At 35.4% G+C, this 20,446-nt stretch overlaps 1 protein-coding gene across 4 annotated transcripts; it reads left to right on the top strand.

Moving 5' to 3' along the window:
• The first annotated feature begins 1,165 nt into the window (after nucleotides 1–1,165).
• LOC125387074 lies at nucleotides 1,166–19,572 on the top strand. Of its 4 annotated transcripts, none has more exons than XM_048414260.1 (4): nucleotides 1,166–1,225; nucleotides 8,935–9,113; nucleotides 11,009–11,157; nucleotides 18,327–19,572. In XM_048414260.1, the coding sequence occupies exons 2-4, from the start codon at nucleotides 9,032–9,034 to the stop codon at nucleotides 18,498–18,500; spliced, it is 405 nt and encodes a 134-aa protein (XP_048270217.1). In that variant the 5' UTR covers nucleotides 1,166–1,225; nucleotides 8,935–9,031; the 3' UTR covers nucleotides 18,501–19,572. The 4 variants fall into 4 exon arrangements, 3 of the variants coding, with proteins under 3 accessions (XP_048270217.1, XP_048270215.1, XP_048270216.1); XM_048414258.1 differs by lacking the exon at nucleotides 1,166–1,225 and adding an exon at nucleotides 2,003–2,182; XR_007227639.1 differs by lacking the exon at nucleotides 1,166–1,225 and adding an exon at nucleotides 4,293–6,598.
• The last annotated feature ends 874 nt before the right edge of the window (nucleotides 19,573–20,446 follow it).

The raw sequence follows: 20,446 nt of genomic DNA, 5'->3' as shown, positions 1-20,446 counted from the left end.
ATTCTATAACAACCGAGTTACCGATGTCGATTTTCAAATTTTGATTCCTTCCCCTCTTTCCGCACTAATTTCTATTTCGATTGGTCACCGATATTATTCGAAAAAATTGCAACTAAGAAGATATCTAAATTGCAATGTACTCACCCATTGCGTTCCAAATAATCACACTAATCATAATAATCACAATAGTAATCGCAATAAGGTCCAATATGTCCCAATTACGTTCCGAAGTATGACTCTCCTCCTAATGCGACATTTATTTTTTTTATTATTAACAATAATTATTAATAATATAAAGATTTTCATGCAATTTTCTGTTACATTGCGAGTTTAATAAATTTGTTACACATAATTTTGTTATCTACTATCTTGATACGCGCAAAGATAAATCTTAATGATATATAATACAGCGTAAATGGTTATAAATAATTAATTATTGACAATAATTATAAGAATTATCGAAAGAAAAAATCATAGATACAAAATCAAATACAAATCATAGATATAAAATCAATCAAAAAAATGAACGACAATTGTGAAAAACGCAATATGGCATATCAATGACGAAACACACTCATGACTGTCATGGAAGTTCCAAAGTCCCAAAATCTAGAATATTCCTTACCTCTTTAGATTGAGATATCTTATTTGTGGTACCTTGCTGCGACGAATCACCGTTCATTGTGATAGTTTTAAATGTGATAATGATATCCTTGTATTGACTATCGTTTTTCGATAGTTACGAGAATTTTCGTTTATCACTTTGAGACAATCCGTAACTTCCTTTCTCTTATAAAGTTTCCCTTCAACTCCGTTGAAAACTGAGCATCAAACAGGAGACGAACGATTTGTTCGCACACATAAGCAGGGTGCAAATATAATGATGGAATAGTCGAATCCTGTCTACTGTATAGTAAGATGGATGCGACATGGAAATAGAAAGAGAAGGCTGTATATAAGCATTTTCTGTCCTTGTTTAATCAGGCATGCACACTAGTGGACACTGACGGCGCTCGTTTACCGTTGTTACATATTTCCGGTACAAGTACGCGGGCATTAGAGAAGGACGGAACGGTCTCTCTCTTTATCCCTATATCGCGTTTTTAGTTCGCTCACGCGCTCTGTACTTATATCTATTAGATTTCCACCATAAGCAGCGGCCGTGCAGTGACTTACAAAAGTTTCGAACTCGCGGACGTTTAATCACGTTCCCTACTCCGAAGGGGTAAGTACAAAGTTGCTCGTCTCAGTACTCTTGTTAGAAGTTTTATCATCTTTTTCATTTCGTGGTTACAAGCTTTTCCAGGAAATTCTTATCGTTTTACAAGAGCTGTGGGACACAATGACGTCAGCTATCGATCATATACGCGAATTTGTTGTAAATTAATTAGGAGAATATCTGGAGTTCTTTATCGTTGCCAGCTGTAAAATATTAGAATTTTTCATTTATAATTCTCATATTTTCGACTCTTCCGTTGCCAAGACCACCTTGAAAGATTTTTGGTATGTTCCATCAGCCTTGTTAAAAGTGTGCCCATTGGTTAGCTATATTGATTTTAAAAATCAATACGTATATCAAGTTTATTATCTCACAGAAACAAAGAAATTCGTTTTATTAATGAATTTTCGATGTTTCTTCTCAGTTTCCTTTAGCATCGAACGAAGAACATTATATGATCAAACGTTTCATCGTTCAGATCATATTTCGTTTAAAAAGATTGAAATTGATATTGAGATAAAATCAAAAAGTATCCGTTGTTCTCGAACATTCTAGTATTCCTTCGCCGCCCGGGAGAAAGACAGGTATGAAGAAAGAGGATATTTTTTTTATTAACTTTTTAATATTGATATTTCGACAAATATTGACGTGTGCAGTGAGAAAATCAAGTGAAATTTTGAATAATATCGTTTTAATAATTTGTGAAACGAATTAGTTTGGTTTTTTCCATTTTTATTAGGTTCCGTCAGTGCTGATTGACGCGCCACTCCAGTTTCCATTTCCGTTTCTCGAAATTTCCCACGTCCTTAGTCTTTGGGACTCTTTGCCCAGGTAACCGCATTGCTTCTGGGTACGTCTCACCGTTCGGGTCTCTCGAGCTTTCGGTGTCAGTTGTTACCGTTGAAGGAAGAGAAGCTGGTGACGGATATTATCGAATAAATCGTTTATTCTGGAAAAGTTCGAGTAAGTTCGTTCTGTTTGAATAAATCAAGACATAGATCAATTTTTATCGTATCATCGTGATTCGCCATGTCGTACGTTTGGTTTCGGGATACCATATGTTTTTAATTTTTTACTTTTAATTTGACATTTTACGCCTATAATCGTGACAAGAAGATACTTTCAGTGAATTATAAATATTTTAAATTATAAATTATAAATATTTGTTATAAATTACAATCATACTACGGGGAAAAGTGAAACATATGTTTTCTTGTGGAACATGTGATAGTAAATTATTCGAAGCATAATAATGCTTAATTAAAGATCTATACGGTAACATTTGCGGACGAATATTGGGGTAATATTATCGCGTCGCTTTAATCTGGCATTTAATGCTTTGATTGCGGTCTTTGAAATGGCATCACAGATGCTGGTATAATATCACACGAAAAAGGAAGGACCAGTGGTTGATGTTGCAAGTGCACCAGTGCGTTGCAGCCATCGGGGGTGGCTTTGACGCCGGTGCCGAGGAGAGGCGCAGAACGTGTTCGATCGACCCGCGAACGCAGCCCGTGCTCATACTGTGACAGAGTTCGTTTCAGTTAGTCTCAGTCGCTGTTTGCCCGTCGACAGCGTATAGTCGCGCCGGCCAACGATTATTTTTTCTTTTTTTGTTTCTCGATAATTCTCTCGCAACACTCGTTCTATACGTACACCATCAGTTTATCGCGTGATCATTGTTCCCGCTTCCCCTACCTTGTCACGTTCTTCAAAGAAGATTTCCCTTCAGTTTTTTGTTGTTTGGGGAAAATTCATCGCTCGGACACATGGATTTATCGACACGACGGTTTATCGAGGCATCAGCGTGATGTGCTTTTCAAGTTTCATATTTTCTCTATGATACTTTCTAAGGAGAATTTAGAATTCGGAAGATATCAATTTCCAGGAAATATAGGTCTTTATGAGATAGATCGATAGGTTTGAATTTAATTAACTCTCTTATAATTGGTATTTCAATTTTTTAATTCCTTAAATTCAGCTTTCTTTATGCTGTTAGACGATATAACGCGGGCATTTTATGATATATCGAATATATTCGTATATATTTTACTTTATACATTCGATAAATTTCCTTGGTTGGCCGGCCTGCAACCCACATACGGCACTTAATAAAAATTTGTTTCGTTAGAGGTCGGTGTTTGTTCATCTTCGTCATAAAAATGTCATGACGTCATATCATATCACAAGGGTTCTTCTGAAAGCTAGATATTCGATAACAAGATTAATGGTTTTCGGTAGCTTGCAATGTCAAGCTTTGAACTGGCGGGATCGCCTTGCTGTCAAATCGTCATTCAGCAGCGACCATATTCTTTAACTACGTTCAAGACGTATATCGCGCTACAGAAACCATCAAAGGAGGATTTAAATTTGCAAGTTAGTTGCCTCTTAGAAACGAGACAGTTGGTTGTTACTTGTTATCCGTAGTTGGTAGTTGTTCTCCTTAGTCGCCGCATATTATAGAGACGACATTCATAGTCACCAGTTGCCTTCGCTAATAGTTTTTTGTTGTCTGTAGTTAGTTCTCGTCATCGCTATGTATTCCATCAACCACGTAAAATTTAACATATAGGATTTTATTCTTTTTTATTCTTTCTGTAGAAAGATTCTTTAAGTAATATGAATTTAAGTAACTATCTTATGATACAATAAAGTGGAAAAACGATTATTTTACGTAACGTAATTTTTTAAAGAACTTTGAATTTAAAGGATTCACAGATAGATATCTTAAACGTAATTAAACCCTCCATATCGTAACAAATTAAAAGAAATTGCGCAAGAAAGTACAAATACATTTAATGCATAAAACATATATTTAAAATCCAAATGTAGGCGTTGACGCGTGCGTGCTACATGTTCGAAACATTCGTTACATCCGCGATAAAATTTGTAACGACGAAGAAGCTTAACATATGGTGTGCTTCAAGACGACAGCAAAAAGTGTTGGCGGATTTTTCGAAATTTCTTCCATTCTTAATAAAAATATATTGTATAAATATAGTAGGATTTTTCAAATTTAAATAGTTATAATGATTTGAAACTTTACAATCGTACGGTTCTGTTTTATCCTTTGAATATAACTGTCATTTTCATATCTCCTTTTAACTAAACTAAATATTTAGAAATCCTATAATTTGTACACTTCTATTTGTGAATAAGATCGATGAAATTAAAGCGTAACTATGCTTTCAATAATGGCTTCGATGTATTGCTCACCATTATGGCGGATTAACGTCTCTAAGTGATCGACCTTAATCACTAAATGGCAGCCGCGATTCAGTGGTAGAGCCTTACACATGACGGACGTTGCAAGCGCTTCTAAGACGTCTATTGTGAAACGTTTCCAATAGCATCGGTTACGACGACGGTGAAATCCGAATAGAAATATATATCGCGTATCGCTTCAGCCTGACATGTCTTAAAATAGAATCACAATTTTTCGTTCTTTAAAAAAACAAAAAAAGTCTATAAAAATTATATGCAAATAAAATAGATAAATGGATAAATGGTTGTACAAATGTATAAAACAGATATTACAAATATACGTAAATAAATTATATATTTATAAATTGTTTGTTTAAATATCTGTTTGTTTAAATAAATAAAAGGGATATTTACGACTTACAATGAACGTAGTCCTATTTTTAGTTTTAAACAAAGCAAAAACGGATAACAACTTTTTAAAATGTAAAACTCAACGCAACAGTGGTTTTTTTTAATTAATCAATAACGTTCAAAGTTAATTAATTTAGAGTGGTTTGTACATTTTGTATGCTCGCCGTATTTTAACGTTTGATGTGTAACGTTTGATGTAGTACTTGATGCCCGAAAAATCGAAAAATAATTAAATTTGATCGTTTCGTCGAATTTACAAGTGTGTATATTCGTGTGAAATCCTATGTGCTTGTGTATGCTGATGTGAAAGGCGGTAATATATTTTTCTTTTTTCGATTATTGTTGTCAACTTTTGTGTGGAATAAATCAATTCCGTGAATAGAAGTGCAATCAATACAGCTTACTATGAAATGATAGCACAACAACAGTACATATCGCCATTGACGTCAGCTTCACAAAATTTCTCGAATATCGAGGTTGTCCATTTGGGTTAAGAATTTATTTCCACAAATATTGCCACAAGCACGAATATCTTATGGAAATCCACTGTATTTCCACTGTAATTTTTAATAATCAGATTCCATATTGTATGCTACGATTCGAGGAAAATCCGCAGCTAATTATTATCTTTGCTGCCTTTAAATACCATAAATAGTCGTCCGTAAATTTTAAATGATTTTCTGTGCCATACTTATATTGTGTATTTTAGTCTTAAGGTGCGGGTCGTGTTCAATTAATTGAAAGTGATGAAACTGTAATGGGTCACGATAGTCAAATATTAAAAATGGTCTCGTTGGCTACATTTAAAATCTTTACGAGATATATATGCATAGTACGTTGCTACTAGCAACGGGTAGCGATGAGCAATAGAGAACAGTAGCTTCCTTATCTCGTCGTGATTATGTACATACCAGTAATGCACAGTACTCGTACTGAATATCTTACAACATCTACATAGATTTTCAGATTTGTTTCGAATATTACCAGCATAACCATGATAGTAGAATTCTGTTACAGTATTAATTCTATAGTGCCGTTATGCATAATACAGCCCTAAAATGTTTCTACAAATATACGAATATTTTCGTCAGCTACTATATTCCAACCATGGCTTATTATGAAAGGAAATATATAACGAAATTACTTGTTTTTTTTTTTAGACTAAATTAGTTTAATTTGAATAATTTTAGTAATTGTGTAGGATCGAACAACAACTTATCATTAGCTTCACTCGAGACTTGATTGCACGTAGCAACGTAATTGCGTTGGAACTGAGGGTAGAAAACAATGTCAACCGTTAGACGCGTCTGTCTGGCGAATGTGTAACGCGTGAATAATAGATGGCGGCAATCACGTGAACCCTACTTATAGCTGTTTCGGCTTATATCGTAGCATTCAACCTAGGGTATAACGATAAGGATCATTAAAAGTTCAAAGAAGTTCGGCTGATCAGCCTCATTTTGTTCCATTTTTTAATCAAGCGATGAATCGACAAATTGTACAGATTTCGATGGTTATCACAGTTCTCTGGGAATTTTAAAGCGCGGTTCGTCGAATTTAGTCGGATTGGCTACAGACTCTTTTACGAGCAGCTTGAAACTCGATCTAGTTTCGAGAAAATGAAAAATTCGTTTTATCTCTTTGTTTCCCTGTTCCTTCCTTCCTCTTTTCTTTGCTTTTTACATTGCGTTAAGACCGGCTAAATAATATTGATTGCCATGGACGTTGGCTGGTTTAAAATCACTGACATCGACGATAACAAAAGTAAGTTTGATGATCATTTATCTGAGCCGGTGTTATTCGACTTGAGCTCTGCACATTTGTTAATATTATTCTAGTAGGGATGAGATACTACAAATTTTAAATAACTTTGATTAAAATTATATTATAAAAATTATATTACATTAACGTTTAGAAGTCAATAAAGTGGAAAGAATTACGCGAGATAATGTAAATATAAATTATATTACAAGGAAACTAGGTAATTAATTAATAGGAAACTAGCTAGGTAATTTGAAACATTCTGGCTAAAATTGCATTCTTTCAAAGTTAGGACGTACAGTATTTACAAAGTAGATTAAGTATCAAATGGGGTACTTAAGAAAATTCATGTTATCATTCTTTAGTAAACATTTTCAGGTAATAGCCTTCTGCAAAAGCTGCTTTACGTTACGTTAACGTATTCATTATTAATATTAATCATATTGTTCTTATCTCCTAGGGGCATAACAATCCATTTTTATATTGTGTTAAAGCTAAATTTCTATTAGATTGTCGCAAAATTTTCTTTCGTTTTATAAAGAAATGATAGATACACAACATTTTTTCTTTTATGTTATTTTATATTAAATTGGAGAAAGGTGGATCGCACATAATTCAATAAAATAATATAAAGCAAAAAATATCGTACATCTATCATTTCTTTATAAAACGAAAGAAACATTTCGAACAACCTAATATTTCTCTCCAACGACACTTCTACGATGTTAAAATATTTGATAAAAATATTTGATAAAAATATTAAGAAATTCTAATATTGATTTAAACGTATCGATTTATTTACTTTTCGCTGCCAGAAATTGTTAATTATGATTTCCACTTAAAAGCGTATTTCATATTATGAGGATAAATGATCAAATTCATCTCTAATATACACGTTAGAGAGTCATTTATAGCTGCAATCCTGTTTACCGCTCATATTCCTGGAACTCGATAATTCACTAGGCGATTGCTCTAACCGTGCAGAATACATCCATAAATAATTAATCGCTATTAATGTTCCATCGACTTTTGAAAATCCCTGATGTGATCTATTTCACTTAATGAGAATACGTGTAAAGTGAGGTTATTGCTTGATTATCTTTAGTCGAATAAATCGAGTGATTCAAATTATAATGCGGAAGAAAGTCAAAACTATGTATATTATTTTTTTCAATTTTTATGTATCATTTGACGGAAGGAAATTTGGTAAGTAAGGTTCACCTTTTTTAATGTCAATGATTTTGAGATATGTTATTAAGCTCCAAATTCTAAGCAATCTTCTATATATATATATATATATATAACATACGTTTAATAGCCAAAGTTCAACTACCAAGTATACGCAAAGCTTTTATTTTCAATTTATGCGATACCACTATGTTTCATGAATTTATTTGCTAACGGTATTGAAACAAATAACAAGCAGAGGACGAACTATCCGTGAACTGTTTTGCCAACGAGTACGCTTCCAATATTTTCTGTTTGAGAAAACACACTTGTTGCTGTTGCAACTCCAAATATTTTTACAGCCGATGCTTTTGCCATGAATCATCGGCTAACATGTAAAATAGAGAAAAGCCATAGTTGATTGTAATGGAAATTTAGAAAACCTGAAATTCGATATAGAAGGGAAAAATAAAGGAAAGGAAGGGAGAGATAATTGGAAGCTTGGGGCCAGGTTTAATTCACTGAAACCGGGCTGCTTGTGTCATCACGAAACAGAATTGCCAGTACGTCATTTCTGTGCTCCCGTCCTCGTAAAAACGGTTTCACTCGTTAAGAAAAAACGAATAGGCGGTGAAGAGAGAAAAAAGCAGACAGAGAGCGCTTTTAAAAAGCTGACGAAGCGTGCGTTGCCACAACGAGACACACGGTGCTATTTGTCGTTTTAAATTGCGCCGCAACTTGTTTTTGAGATCTTTGCTAGAGACATGTGAAAACACGTTGGAAGTATATTTCTTGTTTTTGTGGAATTTAGCTGGAAAATGAAAAATAACGTAAAACATGTACTTACGACTTACAGAGTAATCGAATGTATACACTATAATAACCAACGATTTAAGGCTTTAAAAGATCGAAAGAAAAGAAAAGAAAAGAAGAAAGATAATATGTTGTGGCAGTCTAACTCGATCTAAGGAAATAGAGAGGGAGGGGGGGGGGGGCAAAGCTTGTTAATCTGGAAAGAATACAAGCATCAATTTCAAGCACTTATAGGGAATCAAGCGGGCTTGTTAAGGTCGTAAGTTGGACAATTATCTCGTGTTAGGTTCAATCAGCTTAGTCTTACACAAAATTGATCCAATCATGTGAAAACAAATGTATTCTGATTTTTGTCGCAGATATTTCTGGTCTACGCACTCCAGTGCCCGCACAACTTATATTAAAACACCTGATTTTCCCATTCTACAGCAACAAATTTCCTGATCCTTTACAACCATGAAGGACTTGTATGCGAAAATACTTGCCACGATCATCTGTTTGCAGACTATTTTCGTCACTATCTTCCCGTTAGGGGCTGGTAAGTTGATACTGATTAATTATACCATCGAAATTCTATATAATGGCTACGAAAAATATTTGCATCATTACCCTCATTTCCTAACGAAGCGCGTTTTTTTACCAAGTTTTATATTTCATTTCATAGTATCAAATCCCTGTAGTTACACGAAAGTATTAAATGATAGGAAACTTGATATACACGAATTTAATTAATTAATAAGTTAGTCGATATACAGCCATTATTATTTCATGTGAAATATTACAACGTCAGAAACTTAACGTTCTTGTACGTACAGTATTAATCACAAATTGTAAGAATGTTTACTGATAAGCAAAATAGATAATATGGAAAACGCAGACCTATGGAAAGAGAATTCCTGACATTAGACAGGAATACGCGATTGCACGAAATATTTTATGGTATGTCTAACATGGAGAATATATGCGGCGAAGTACGAAAAATTCATCCTGAGATATGTATACGACCTACGCGGTACGGGACGTGTTATAAATGGTTTCCGCCACTCAGCCGTATTTGAATTTGTGAACACGATCGAACAAATGACGCGACAATTATTAATTGCCGTCTCTGCCTTAGTAACGATTCGCGTTGGAACGAGGTCGAATCGTTCCGATTCCACGCGCGATTAACAAATAATTACAGTGGACATCAATTACTTGGATGACCTTCGTCATTTCAGCTTAAAACGATTAATTTGATCAAACCAAGCAATTATTTCAATTAATACAATCTGCACTTTAAATTCGCACGTCTTGTGTATACACACCGGGCCAGAGAAAAGTTTTCATTCGTTCGAGTAGAACCTTCGTAGTCCTTGAGGACGCGTGTCGCTTCTCGTGTACCTAAAGTTTCGCTCAAATTAACCGTTTTATTTGAATTCGATCGAGTGAAAACCTCTTTGTCACCGTGAGTTTGTTACTTAATTGATACTCTTAGATGCCCTTTGCTTTCAATCTCTTACATCCATTCTTAATTAGTCAAGTCGTTTGACTTTTGACAAGTATTTTGAAACCATTTTACTAACACGAACCTACTTTTTTACTTGAGATTATCCGCTATTTTTATTCAAATGTATATGTACGTATATACACTTTTGAATTTTAAACGAACCTTCTGTTATACCTATATCCTTTAAGCGCCGTTTTAAGTTTCAAGAGACTTCAACTCGGATAGCTCGACTTGGAGTTCTAACGTATACTGTGAAGCACACTTGCGAAGTAAAACAGCAAACACGATATAAAAACTTTTTCCCCATGTAAGAAATCGAATAACCTAATTCAACGGTGCTTTAATCTCATCGATGAAGCATCGATGCAACGAAGAAGCATCGTGATAGCCGCAATGCGGATCCGTTGAACAAAAATTTCCTGGTACGGTCGTTTTCGTAATGTTATTAACCGTTTTAGTGTCGGATGTTTCAAGACTCCGTATCGGTTTGTGCTATGCAGCGCGATAGCGCTTCGTTTATTTATTTGCCAGGAGTACCGATCGACGCGATCGCGCTGCCCTTTTTCATCCTGTTTTTTTCATCGAAATATACCGTTCGACGTGCTCGCGCTTCATTTATGCTCTGCGTTTCGTTTGCGTGATAACATTCTATAATGCAGGATTTGGTTTTCCGATTCAAGAGGTAATTTTTTATATTGGTTTTTTTTTTTTTATTTGGTTTATGATTATTTGAAAAACAAGTAATTACGAGAGGAAACTCTGATATGACTCGCGACGAGCACGCTTGAGCGCGTTGCGAATTAATGATCGTGACCATACATCGTGGCACAATTTACCACGGCACGCGAATAGAGCGATCACGCTGCGTGGCGTTAAAACGGTTAGCGTAACTGCGCGTACGATTGTCGAGTGGCAAAGATATTGACGCTGGTAATCGTTTTCAGCGTCTTTAAGAGGAAACTGTACTGATCTCGAAGGAAAAGTTGTCTCGCATGGAATGATGTATGTGCCGGGACCTTCGATTTGCAGTCAATGCTTCTGTTACCATTCGGAGCCAAAATGGTGCCAGGCTATCTTCTGTTCACCTCCTTTGGTAAGTATATGCTCATTCTAAGAGCAACCAGCTGAACACAACCATGAGAAACTAAAGTACACCGTTAACGCTTGCATGCTGGTCGTTAAAACACATGCTGCGCGAATAGGGTACACAGCGATTCATTTAACTCGCCTTGAATTAGTTTTAGGAAGACAAACATGGACAGGGATAATTTTTGTCACGAGCCGTTTAATTTATTCGTTCATTAGAACGAATTAATTTACACCTGCTGAGATCGCGATTGATGTGACAAATTCGAAATCTTGTTCCATATAAATATTTTTAAACAAGCACGTCGTAAGCTTTGTATATTTTTTAGTCGCAACGAAACTGTTCAGAGAAATGCTGAAATTATTAATTAGAAAAGGAGATTTCTACGCATCGTTGTAAAAGTGTCAGGGAAAATATTCGTGAAACAGTTACGTTGTTACAGGTTCTACAAGAAGAAATATCGAAAATCACGTTCCACTTATTCAGTTGCACGTGTAAAAGGTATCTTGCGTTCGCGCAAAAAATCTCTGAAGGATACATGCTTTATAATAATTGGAGTGTCGAAGTTGTTACGCGGATCGGCGTACACGTACCTTTTAATGAAACTAGGTTACTCATTCGTTATTCGTTCCTAATTTTCAGCTTCACGATTTTTACGCAATAAAATTTTATACACCTGTTCGGTTTATAAATGATTCAATTCAAATTTAACAGAATTAAAGTTGAAATAATCATTTGTGCTTCATTAAAAGGTTATTTCAGCATCTCGTTTTAATATTTTTATTGGTAATATTTTGTTAATCGTTATATTTAAATGGAGTTTTTCAAAGGAGAGACATTTTAAGGTAGGAAATGGACATACATTTATAATAAGAATTCAGAAGAAAGAATATTTCATACAGAAAGAATTATTCCGTATGTATAAATAACTACGCTATGAATTTTATATGTATCGGATATTCCTTCTGGTTAATGTATCTGATGTTTTTTTCACGCGAGGTAGCGTATATTTGCATCTATATGTCTCTTCGTTTCTCAGTAGTAAAACTTAGCATTCATGCGGCTGATAAGTAGTTACGCATTGACAACGAGAAACATAAAATGAGTAAGAAGCATGAGACATTCTATAAGAAAAATAAAGTTGTTTTTATCTTTCATTGCATATTCGTCAGAATATTGTTAATAAATATTTAAGTTAAGATTTCAGTTGAAATAAATACATAGGATTAGACATTTATTTATATATGTATCTATGAACGCATTTGACATAAAATTTTGATAACGACTAAAATTATATATTCTGATATTAAATTAATTTAATGAGAATAAAAAACTAATTTTTTTAAACAAGATTTTGTATAAAGTTATATTTATTAGGAAAAGTTCGTTCATCCCTTTATAATATCATAGGATTAGACTCATAGCTGTGTAAATCATTTCATGGAATAGTATATGTGTGCGTGTGTGTTCTAAGTTTTTATCATAAAAATGCTAAATGTACTAGGAGACGTTTTTAAAAATTCATAAATTTTTCTTCATCAAACATATCAATCGTTATATTGAAAAGTTAATTATCTTTTATTTGTTTCGAGCTGCACATTGATTGAGACATTCGTGTTGGTTATAATTGCGAATTTAACGCAGTTAAACGAAGTTGTTTGAATCCCTTGCGAGCATGTAAATATATCGTCGAATTAATAGGTCAATTACTTGAGGTTGGAATTGAAAGAAAGGGAAAGGTGGAGGAGAAGTCTTGCGTTTGAATGCGGGACACTTTTAAAGCCCACAGTTCGCTGAAATTGCCAGAGAATTCAATTAAATGGCAAATTAAACCATTGAACTGAATCTGTTTCCAATCGCGAGCTTAGAAGTTCTATCCTTTGAATTTTTATATCAGTCAACTTTCTTTTTGTACGTACGGTAACGAATATAATTCATGAATTAATGAAGTATGTAATTGGATGAAAGTTCTTCTTCCTGGATTCAGTTTAGACTAAGAAAAATTATATAATAACGAAATTATCAACTTAAAATTGATAGAGTGTATAGCTTTTTTTTTTTTTTTTTTTTTTTTTTTTTTTTGCGTGAGGAGGGGAAAATGCTGTTACGCAAACCCAGTGATGCGGATCACTGGGTTATGTGGGACTCGGGCGGATGTTGTTGCCATACCCACTAAAAACCCCTCCTCCTTTTTCCTTTGCTTTGAGGACAGACAACCCCGGTAAAACCTGTCGGCAGTCATCAGGTTGTCCTTTCATGCCCCGTTGTATCTTCTTCTTCGGGCAGTTATTCTGTATATTCTGTATTGCTCTCGTCATCTTCTCAGCTAGTTCAGAATACTGGGCTGATCTCCTTCTGTGGTTCTTTGTTGTCTTGTATCTCTGCCTTCACTGCTCCGAGTAGTTGTTGTTGCTCTCGTTCTCCTCCTTGCCTCCTTCAAGGCATTCGCTGTCACCCTCCTGTGAGACATGACGAAATTGCCTTGCGAAATTGCCTGAATTTATCCCAGCTCTCGTTCTTGGCGGTCACCGTGGCGATCAGATTGTCCACGTCTATCTTCTCGCCAAGAGCGTTCTCCGGCTCAATCCTTCTGTCCGTTCACTTCGGCCATTTGAAGAGGGCGTGCTCTGCATCGTCGTTAGGGTCTCCACAGTCGAGACAGTTGCTGTCGCTGCTCTTGCCAATCCTCTTCCTATAGACACCGAAACTCCTGTAGAGGTGGCCGTGTGTGCGTTATATATTTATTGGACGTGCGTGATAGTTGTAGTAGTTGGGCCTGGTCCGCTGTAATTGTCACTGGGGGCTGTAGATGTCGCTGCCGTCGTCCGACACTAGTTAGTGTCGAGTGGTGGTATTTGGCTTGTCGAGTGCCGCCACACTCCCATACCCGGTTAACAGCTGCATGGTGTGATGATCGATGTCCATCTTCTTTTTTGTAAATAGCAGCGCACTCGGTATTAATTTCCTTGCGCCTCCAGTTCCTCCATTTCCCTGCGCTTTCAGCTCGTTGCCGTCATCCGCGCCGATCCTGGTCTTATGGATCTTGTTCCTCTCGTAAGTCTCTCCGAGCATCTTTATCTTTATGTAGATCGGGAGATTCCCGGTCAACGCGCAAAGTGCCGCGTGGGAGATGGTACGGTATGCCGTCGTTGTTATGCACAGGGCCGTTCGTTGTGCCCGTTTCAGCTTCTTCCTGTTCTTATCGGTATTCGCTAAGCTAATTCTTCTTTCTGAACCCATACTGCCTCCGATGGAACGGGTCCGTTCCGATGCATCTCTCGATGATCTTCTTAAAGCATTTTTCCCAGATCTTGCTCATGGCTGGGAGTATGCTTATCGGCCGGTACGCGATCCTTTCCCGGCTTCCTTAGCAGTATTACTCTGGCCGTCTTCCAGCAGTCTGGTTCCAGCTTGCTTCCAGCTCCTGCTTCCAGCAGTCCAGGAGTCTTCCATCGACTCCTGCAGCCTTCTTGGTGTTCATTCTTCCGGCGGCATCGACGACATCGCCTTCGCCGATGACGACGCTGAAGCTGATGCCTTCTTCTTCTTCGGTCTCTGCCTCTTCGCGGCCCTCGTAATGGGAGGGTCCGTGTCCCATGGTGAATAGCCTCTGTAGGACTGCTTCCACCATGTCGATCGGCATGTCGTTGGTTGGTTTCTTGCTTTTGCATCTCTTCATGACTGTGCGATAGGGTTTGCCTTCTTGCTTTTCTGTATGGATGGAAACGCGTTCGAAAAGTAGAACGGAGTAATTAGCGATGCACGATCCCAGGCTGGTGAATATTTTTCCATCGGGAGAAGTCAGGTCGAGCGATACAAGATTTATATGCTCGTTCTGCCAGTTATTTCAACGTCTGTTACGCGATAGAAAATGAACATAAATGAATAATAAATGTATTACAGCCATAAAGATTGCTTGATGTACGCCACCGTTTTTCCCCTATTTCTCCGATACAATTTTCCTTCTTTTTTTTTCTTTGCGAAACACTTTACTAATCGCGAGAAATTGTATTGCCGCCTGGTACGTATTCGAATTATCCTCAATTATTCTCGGTTGTTTCCGTTTCCTTTGGATTTACATAAGTACTCGTTTGATGTACGTGCAGAGTGAGATAATAACTATTAACAGCTATAAAATAAGAAGCGAAAATACGTTGAAACTCGATTTCTAGATTCGCGAGACTTTGCAGAGCTTCGAAACTCTCGTGTTTCAAACCTAATAAAAAGTTGTAGAGGGAGAATTACATTGCGAGATCTGTTAAGGAAAATCGTATCGTTGTAATAGGATTATTTCAGCGAGGGAAATTCCGTGTTGCGTGTAACGCGTTGCAAAGCCATGAGCTTTCTTTCGGGTTAATATACATAATCGCCTTATCGAACTTTCCATCTCACACGTGAATTTTGCATTTCAATCTTCTTACTTGCAGTCCAGTCCAGTTCAGTTTAGTGTGACTAAGCTAAATGTTTTATAGAGAGACGTACAACTCTATGAAGGGGAGATCAATAAATTGGGTTATCTTTAAATCACTGACAATTATTTCATCGACACGATTTCACCGGCAGCGAATTCACCGGCAATGTCTATCAAAGTTTATTTACCGATACACCGAGTGAAATCACCACAATCATTTCACCAATATTCTCCTTTGTCGATAATTATCATGCTTGCCACTACATGTTATCGTTGATTATATGTCTTTATTTATACATTCGTTTACGCGCATAACGAGATAAACGAAGAAACGAAAATGATATGTTGTCATGATGTATTGTTAAATTACTAATTAACACGAGTTATATATCTACCTACATGAAAGCTTCTAAATATCAATTATAATTCATGAAAGCACACAAGCTATTTTGCTATACACAAATAGAATTATAAGGAAATGTTACGTGCTAATGATTTAACGAAATCTATTCCTCTGTACATTTGACATTTCTGTATTATTACTTGTGTACTTTCTGCTCTTGTTTACGTCATCGGAAGTAAAAATACGTTAAGCGAATCAGCTGATCTATTTGAGCGATTCAATGGCTCGGTCTTCTCTTATGCGACTACCAAGTAGAAGATAAGTTCTTCTAGATAAGTTATATAACATTTTATAACATCCAAATTAACTATTTTTTTTCTTTTTCTTTTTCTTTTTCTTTTTTTTTTTACCTGGGGGAAATCCGCTCGGACACGAAGCCACTTCTTAAGTGGCGTGGTAGTGAACATCCAAATTAACTGGGGCACTAATTAGCTGAAGCTTCTAGTCAAACCAGGTATCAGTCTTTGTACGCAAAGGCATTCATTACAATCGTTTAAAGTTTGAAGAAACACCGTTACAAATTCGTGATATAAGAGAAAGCGATTCAAAACTCGGATTCATTTGTTGGAACGACGCCGTGGGCAAAAGTACATAATGGAAAACTTTCTTCCAAGACCAATTGATAGCGCTGACGTAATTAAAATGTGACGATATTGCCAGCAACGTTTCTCCAAATAGACGACTAACTTATTTACGAATTGCCGTAACACGATTGCCGCTGGTAATACGGTTAGTAATCACTTTATTGAATTTTCGCTTGACGTGACATCGTCGAGTTCCTAGAGAGATTCTTCTCCCTTGTAAAACTATGTTTCTGCAACGACTGTATTTGTTGAATTGCCGTTCGTGAACAAGTCCTTCTCTTTATTACGTGTAATAGATTCTTCTTTTTAAGTTTTAAATTACATTGGTAATTTTCTATAATTTATTACTCGAATATGGTAATTTTTTCTTAAAAAGTTTGCTTTTTCTACAATTATTTTACTACAAAACCCATCAAAAACATGATGTATGTATGTATATATACTCTCAAATATTATCGGTTTATTCTCAAGCTATAGTTCAATTTCGGAAATTGCCAATTAAAATCATTAAAAAAAAAAAAAAAAAAAAACACACACACACACACACAGAAAGTTCGTTAAAATATGCGATTTTCCAATCAAGATATAGAATTTATTCGAGTAATATAGATTACAGTAGCGATGGTGACGGCAACGATGAATGGACTGATTCTTCGTGCGAAAATAAATTGGAAGCGCAGAACGATGCATTGTTTCAGGGAATATCGATTTTCAAGCATGGTTTTAAAGTACGTGTGCGCGTGACTAGATTTGTTAATTAATGCCGCTCCCAGATTTTCAATATATAAATGTGACACCTACATATCTTTAAGCTTAAAACAATTGGACTAACAATTTCGTTAAATTTAAATCAATATTTATCTTTTTAAACGCAACAATATTTTTAATGACAACTTCACGTGTAAATCGAGTACATACATATTCGATCGTTCTTGAAAACCTGATTCTCTGCGAAGAGAAAAAATCCTTGAATAAAGATTTGATCTACGTTTTATATGCTACGTTTTACATCCACCTCTTTTCAGATATACCTCTCTATTTAAAATCATAGATCGTCACACTCTATAGGTATTTCCTTGAAAAGATTAAAGTCGTTCTGTATAAAAGCCAATTCAAAGGGGAAGGAAATTCTGTGAAAAATTCTTTCAGATTTGCCTATGTTTGAGCTCGAATCAAAGCAATCCTGTATAATAGGATAGGATGATAGGATGATTCTGTATTATTCCTTGTGTACTTTCTGTTCCTGTTATTTACAATAGGATGATTATGCGTTTAACTTCTCATAGAATCTCTCTGATTCCGTATGATATCATCAATGTTTTTGAAATATGTTATTGATGTCGTAACGTCAACCGTTTCCATTGCAAATTCAATTTTGAATCGCAATTTCCATGTTTGCGTGGCAAAAGCGTAAAATCGATAACGCACGCAAACATGTCTTCTTTGCTAATGGCGTACTATAAATATAAATATTTGAATAAATATTGCGAATTTCATATTGCTAAAAGATTTATACTATTTGTTCGTAAATAATCGTCGGATCTATATTTAAGTTGAAACTGCTGATGAAATTTTGTTTCATAGCACAAATTATTCTTCCCGAAATGTACGTTTAGTGTTATAATATATTTGACCAATGGTTCTCAAATACTAGTTTTGCAAAGGCAATGGTTGAATTGGAGCAATTCTTTTTTCTTTCATTCTTTGAATGACCTGGATTTTCGAGTAGTCTAGTGACGATTGATCCGTACAATTAATCGATTTCTTTTTATTACAGAGCTGCAAGAAATTCCGCATTGGACGCCGATGTTGCGAGTTCCAGTGCGTGGATGAGGTTGACACAGGCTATTGGTTTGGATCTGATGTGGTTATTGTGAATCGTTCATCTAAACTTGAAAAACATAGTGTATTATGGATGCTGAGTTTAGTGATAGTAATTGTAGTATTTTAATTTCTCAATAAAGATTCCGATGGCGCTGTGGACAAAATTCGTAGCTTATAAACATCAACGATTAGTTTCAGCCATCGGGAAAAGAAGTAGTGTATGTATGTAGTGTGTTAACGAAGTAGTAAAACGTAGTGTAAAGAAAGTAGTGTAAAAGTAAAGTAGTGTAAAAGAATCCTTTGTTCCGTGGTATATATAGGCAAAAACGAATGGTAGACCGCAGCATAATAGTTTCCAACCATCCACAATTGTTCTAATTCCTCACTCGACGTCTTTCATGTTCATTCATGTAGGAAAAAGTATGTTATCGTTTAATAATAAGCTTTTGAGCGTTTAATAACATCTCGTCGAGTAGAAATTCCACACGAAGCAGTGAGAAAAATAATATTTGAAGAAGATCTATGTTCTCAGCTTCGTCGTGTGCCAGAACTTTGTAGGATAGATTGTATCATGCGATGAAAATTTTATACTTGTAAGTTAAGAAAATTGGAACGAAAATTCACGTTGTCTGCAAGATATCTTGTTTTTGGATAGAAATAGTTACTTTACTAACAACATTCTCAATATTAAAGATATCAACATCTTAGATTTAATGAAAGCCGCTGGAATACGCCAGATATTTCATATCTGACTTAAACATGTACAGTGACGAGCGAAAAAAGTAAACACATAAATGTAAAAGACTAATTTTTCAAGTGATCGGTAAAGATTAGGTAACAGTACTACAATAACTACAAGTTATTATTAACGAAATGTAATAGTTAATTTTCATTAACATTAATAATGTACAAAACATTTTACAAAAATGGACATCTCAAACCATGATTACAGTTTTGCACATTAATTATACTCGTCGAATCAAGGTTTCAACATAGTATTTCGTCCACTAGTACTACTTCACGTTTATTATATCCAATAGAATTAACTACTATTTAGGTAAATTATTTTGTGGAATGCTCTTCAAATAACAATGCTCTTTTCTCATTATACCTTCGACATTCGCTTTTTACGTAAAATTAACGGGCTGTGTTTACACTTTTGCTTGTCACTGCATATCAAGGAAGATTGAAATATAAAGTAGTTCGCACAAAAAAGTAGATATTAGTATTGATGTTATTGTATTCCATATTTGACCTTAAAATATGAATAAAATCTAATCAGTCTAAGTATTAATGAAATTTCAAACATTTTTTCTAAAAGAACGCAACTCTCCTTTCTAATGAGCACTATATGATGCAATAGAAAAACAATTTGACACTGAAAATTGTGGTCAAGATCAATTTTGCGCTACACTTATTTAACCAATTTTCATCAAATCGAAGGTGTAGAATGGCTTGAAAAAAAAACCGCGATAAATACTTTTTTGACACTTTGTACAAAGGTGTATATCAATGTGTATATCTATACACATACTCTGTATGTGCATATCCGTGGAATATATATCCGTTTTTCGAAGCAAAATGTTATCTACCTGTTCAAAAGGGCAAAGCAAAAACACTACATAGAGGGTTTGTTACTGTTGACACTCTGTATTTCCGTGCGCAAAGTATCCAACCAGATATCGAGGAACAGCTTTCAGGGAACGAGATCGAATGTTTATTGAACATACCTATTTGATCGAATATATTTAGCAGCGGACTCAATTTTAATTACAATTTTAATTACATTAAACATTTTGCTCATTGATGACCTTACCTTAATTTTTTTCTCCTTCCTCACTTTCATCTCCTATGCGAGTGACACAGCAAGATTGATAGTAATAAGCGATTTCATTAAAACACAATCTCCTTTTCCATTTGATGAACACGATACGAGACGAGGGAATGATTTAGGAACACGACTTTCGAGCGGTTTCAACAACTATTAAGTTTCATTTATAGCAACAAACACTGCCAAAAACGTAATTAATAAGATTCGCGTAGGTGCCGTAGATGACGTAGATGAAAAAACGT

This window comes from Bombus terrestris, unplaced genomic scaffold (genome assembly GCF_910591885.1).
Source record: "Bombus terrestris unplaced genomic scaffold, iyBomTerr1.2, whole genome shotgun sequence".
NCBI classification, from domain to species: Eukaryota; Metazoa; Arthropoda; class Insecta; order Hymenoptera; family Apidae; genus Bombus; species Bombus terrestris.
Note: the sequence above shows the minus strand (reverse complement) of the source record. Positions and strands in the feature narration are given on the sequence as shown.

Bases quoted from the DNA above. Each gene is read 5' to 3' on its own strand.
- LOC125387074 (XM_048414260.1), top strand. From the start codon at position 9,032: ATGAAGGACTTGTATGCGAAAATACTTGCCACGATCATCTGTTTGCAG. The intron at 9,114-11,008 runs GTAAGTTGATAC...AATCGTTTTCAG, and splicing joins TATCTTCCCGTTAGGGGCTG to CGTCTTTAAGAGGAAACTGT. The intron at 11,158-18,326 runs GTAAGTATATGC...TTTTTATTACAG, and splicing joins TCTTCTGTTCACCTCCTTTG to AGCTGCAAGAAATTCCGCAT.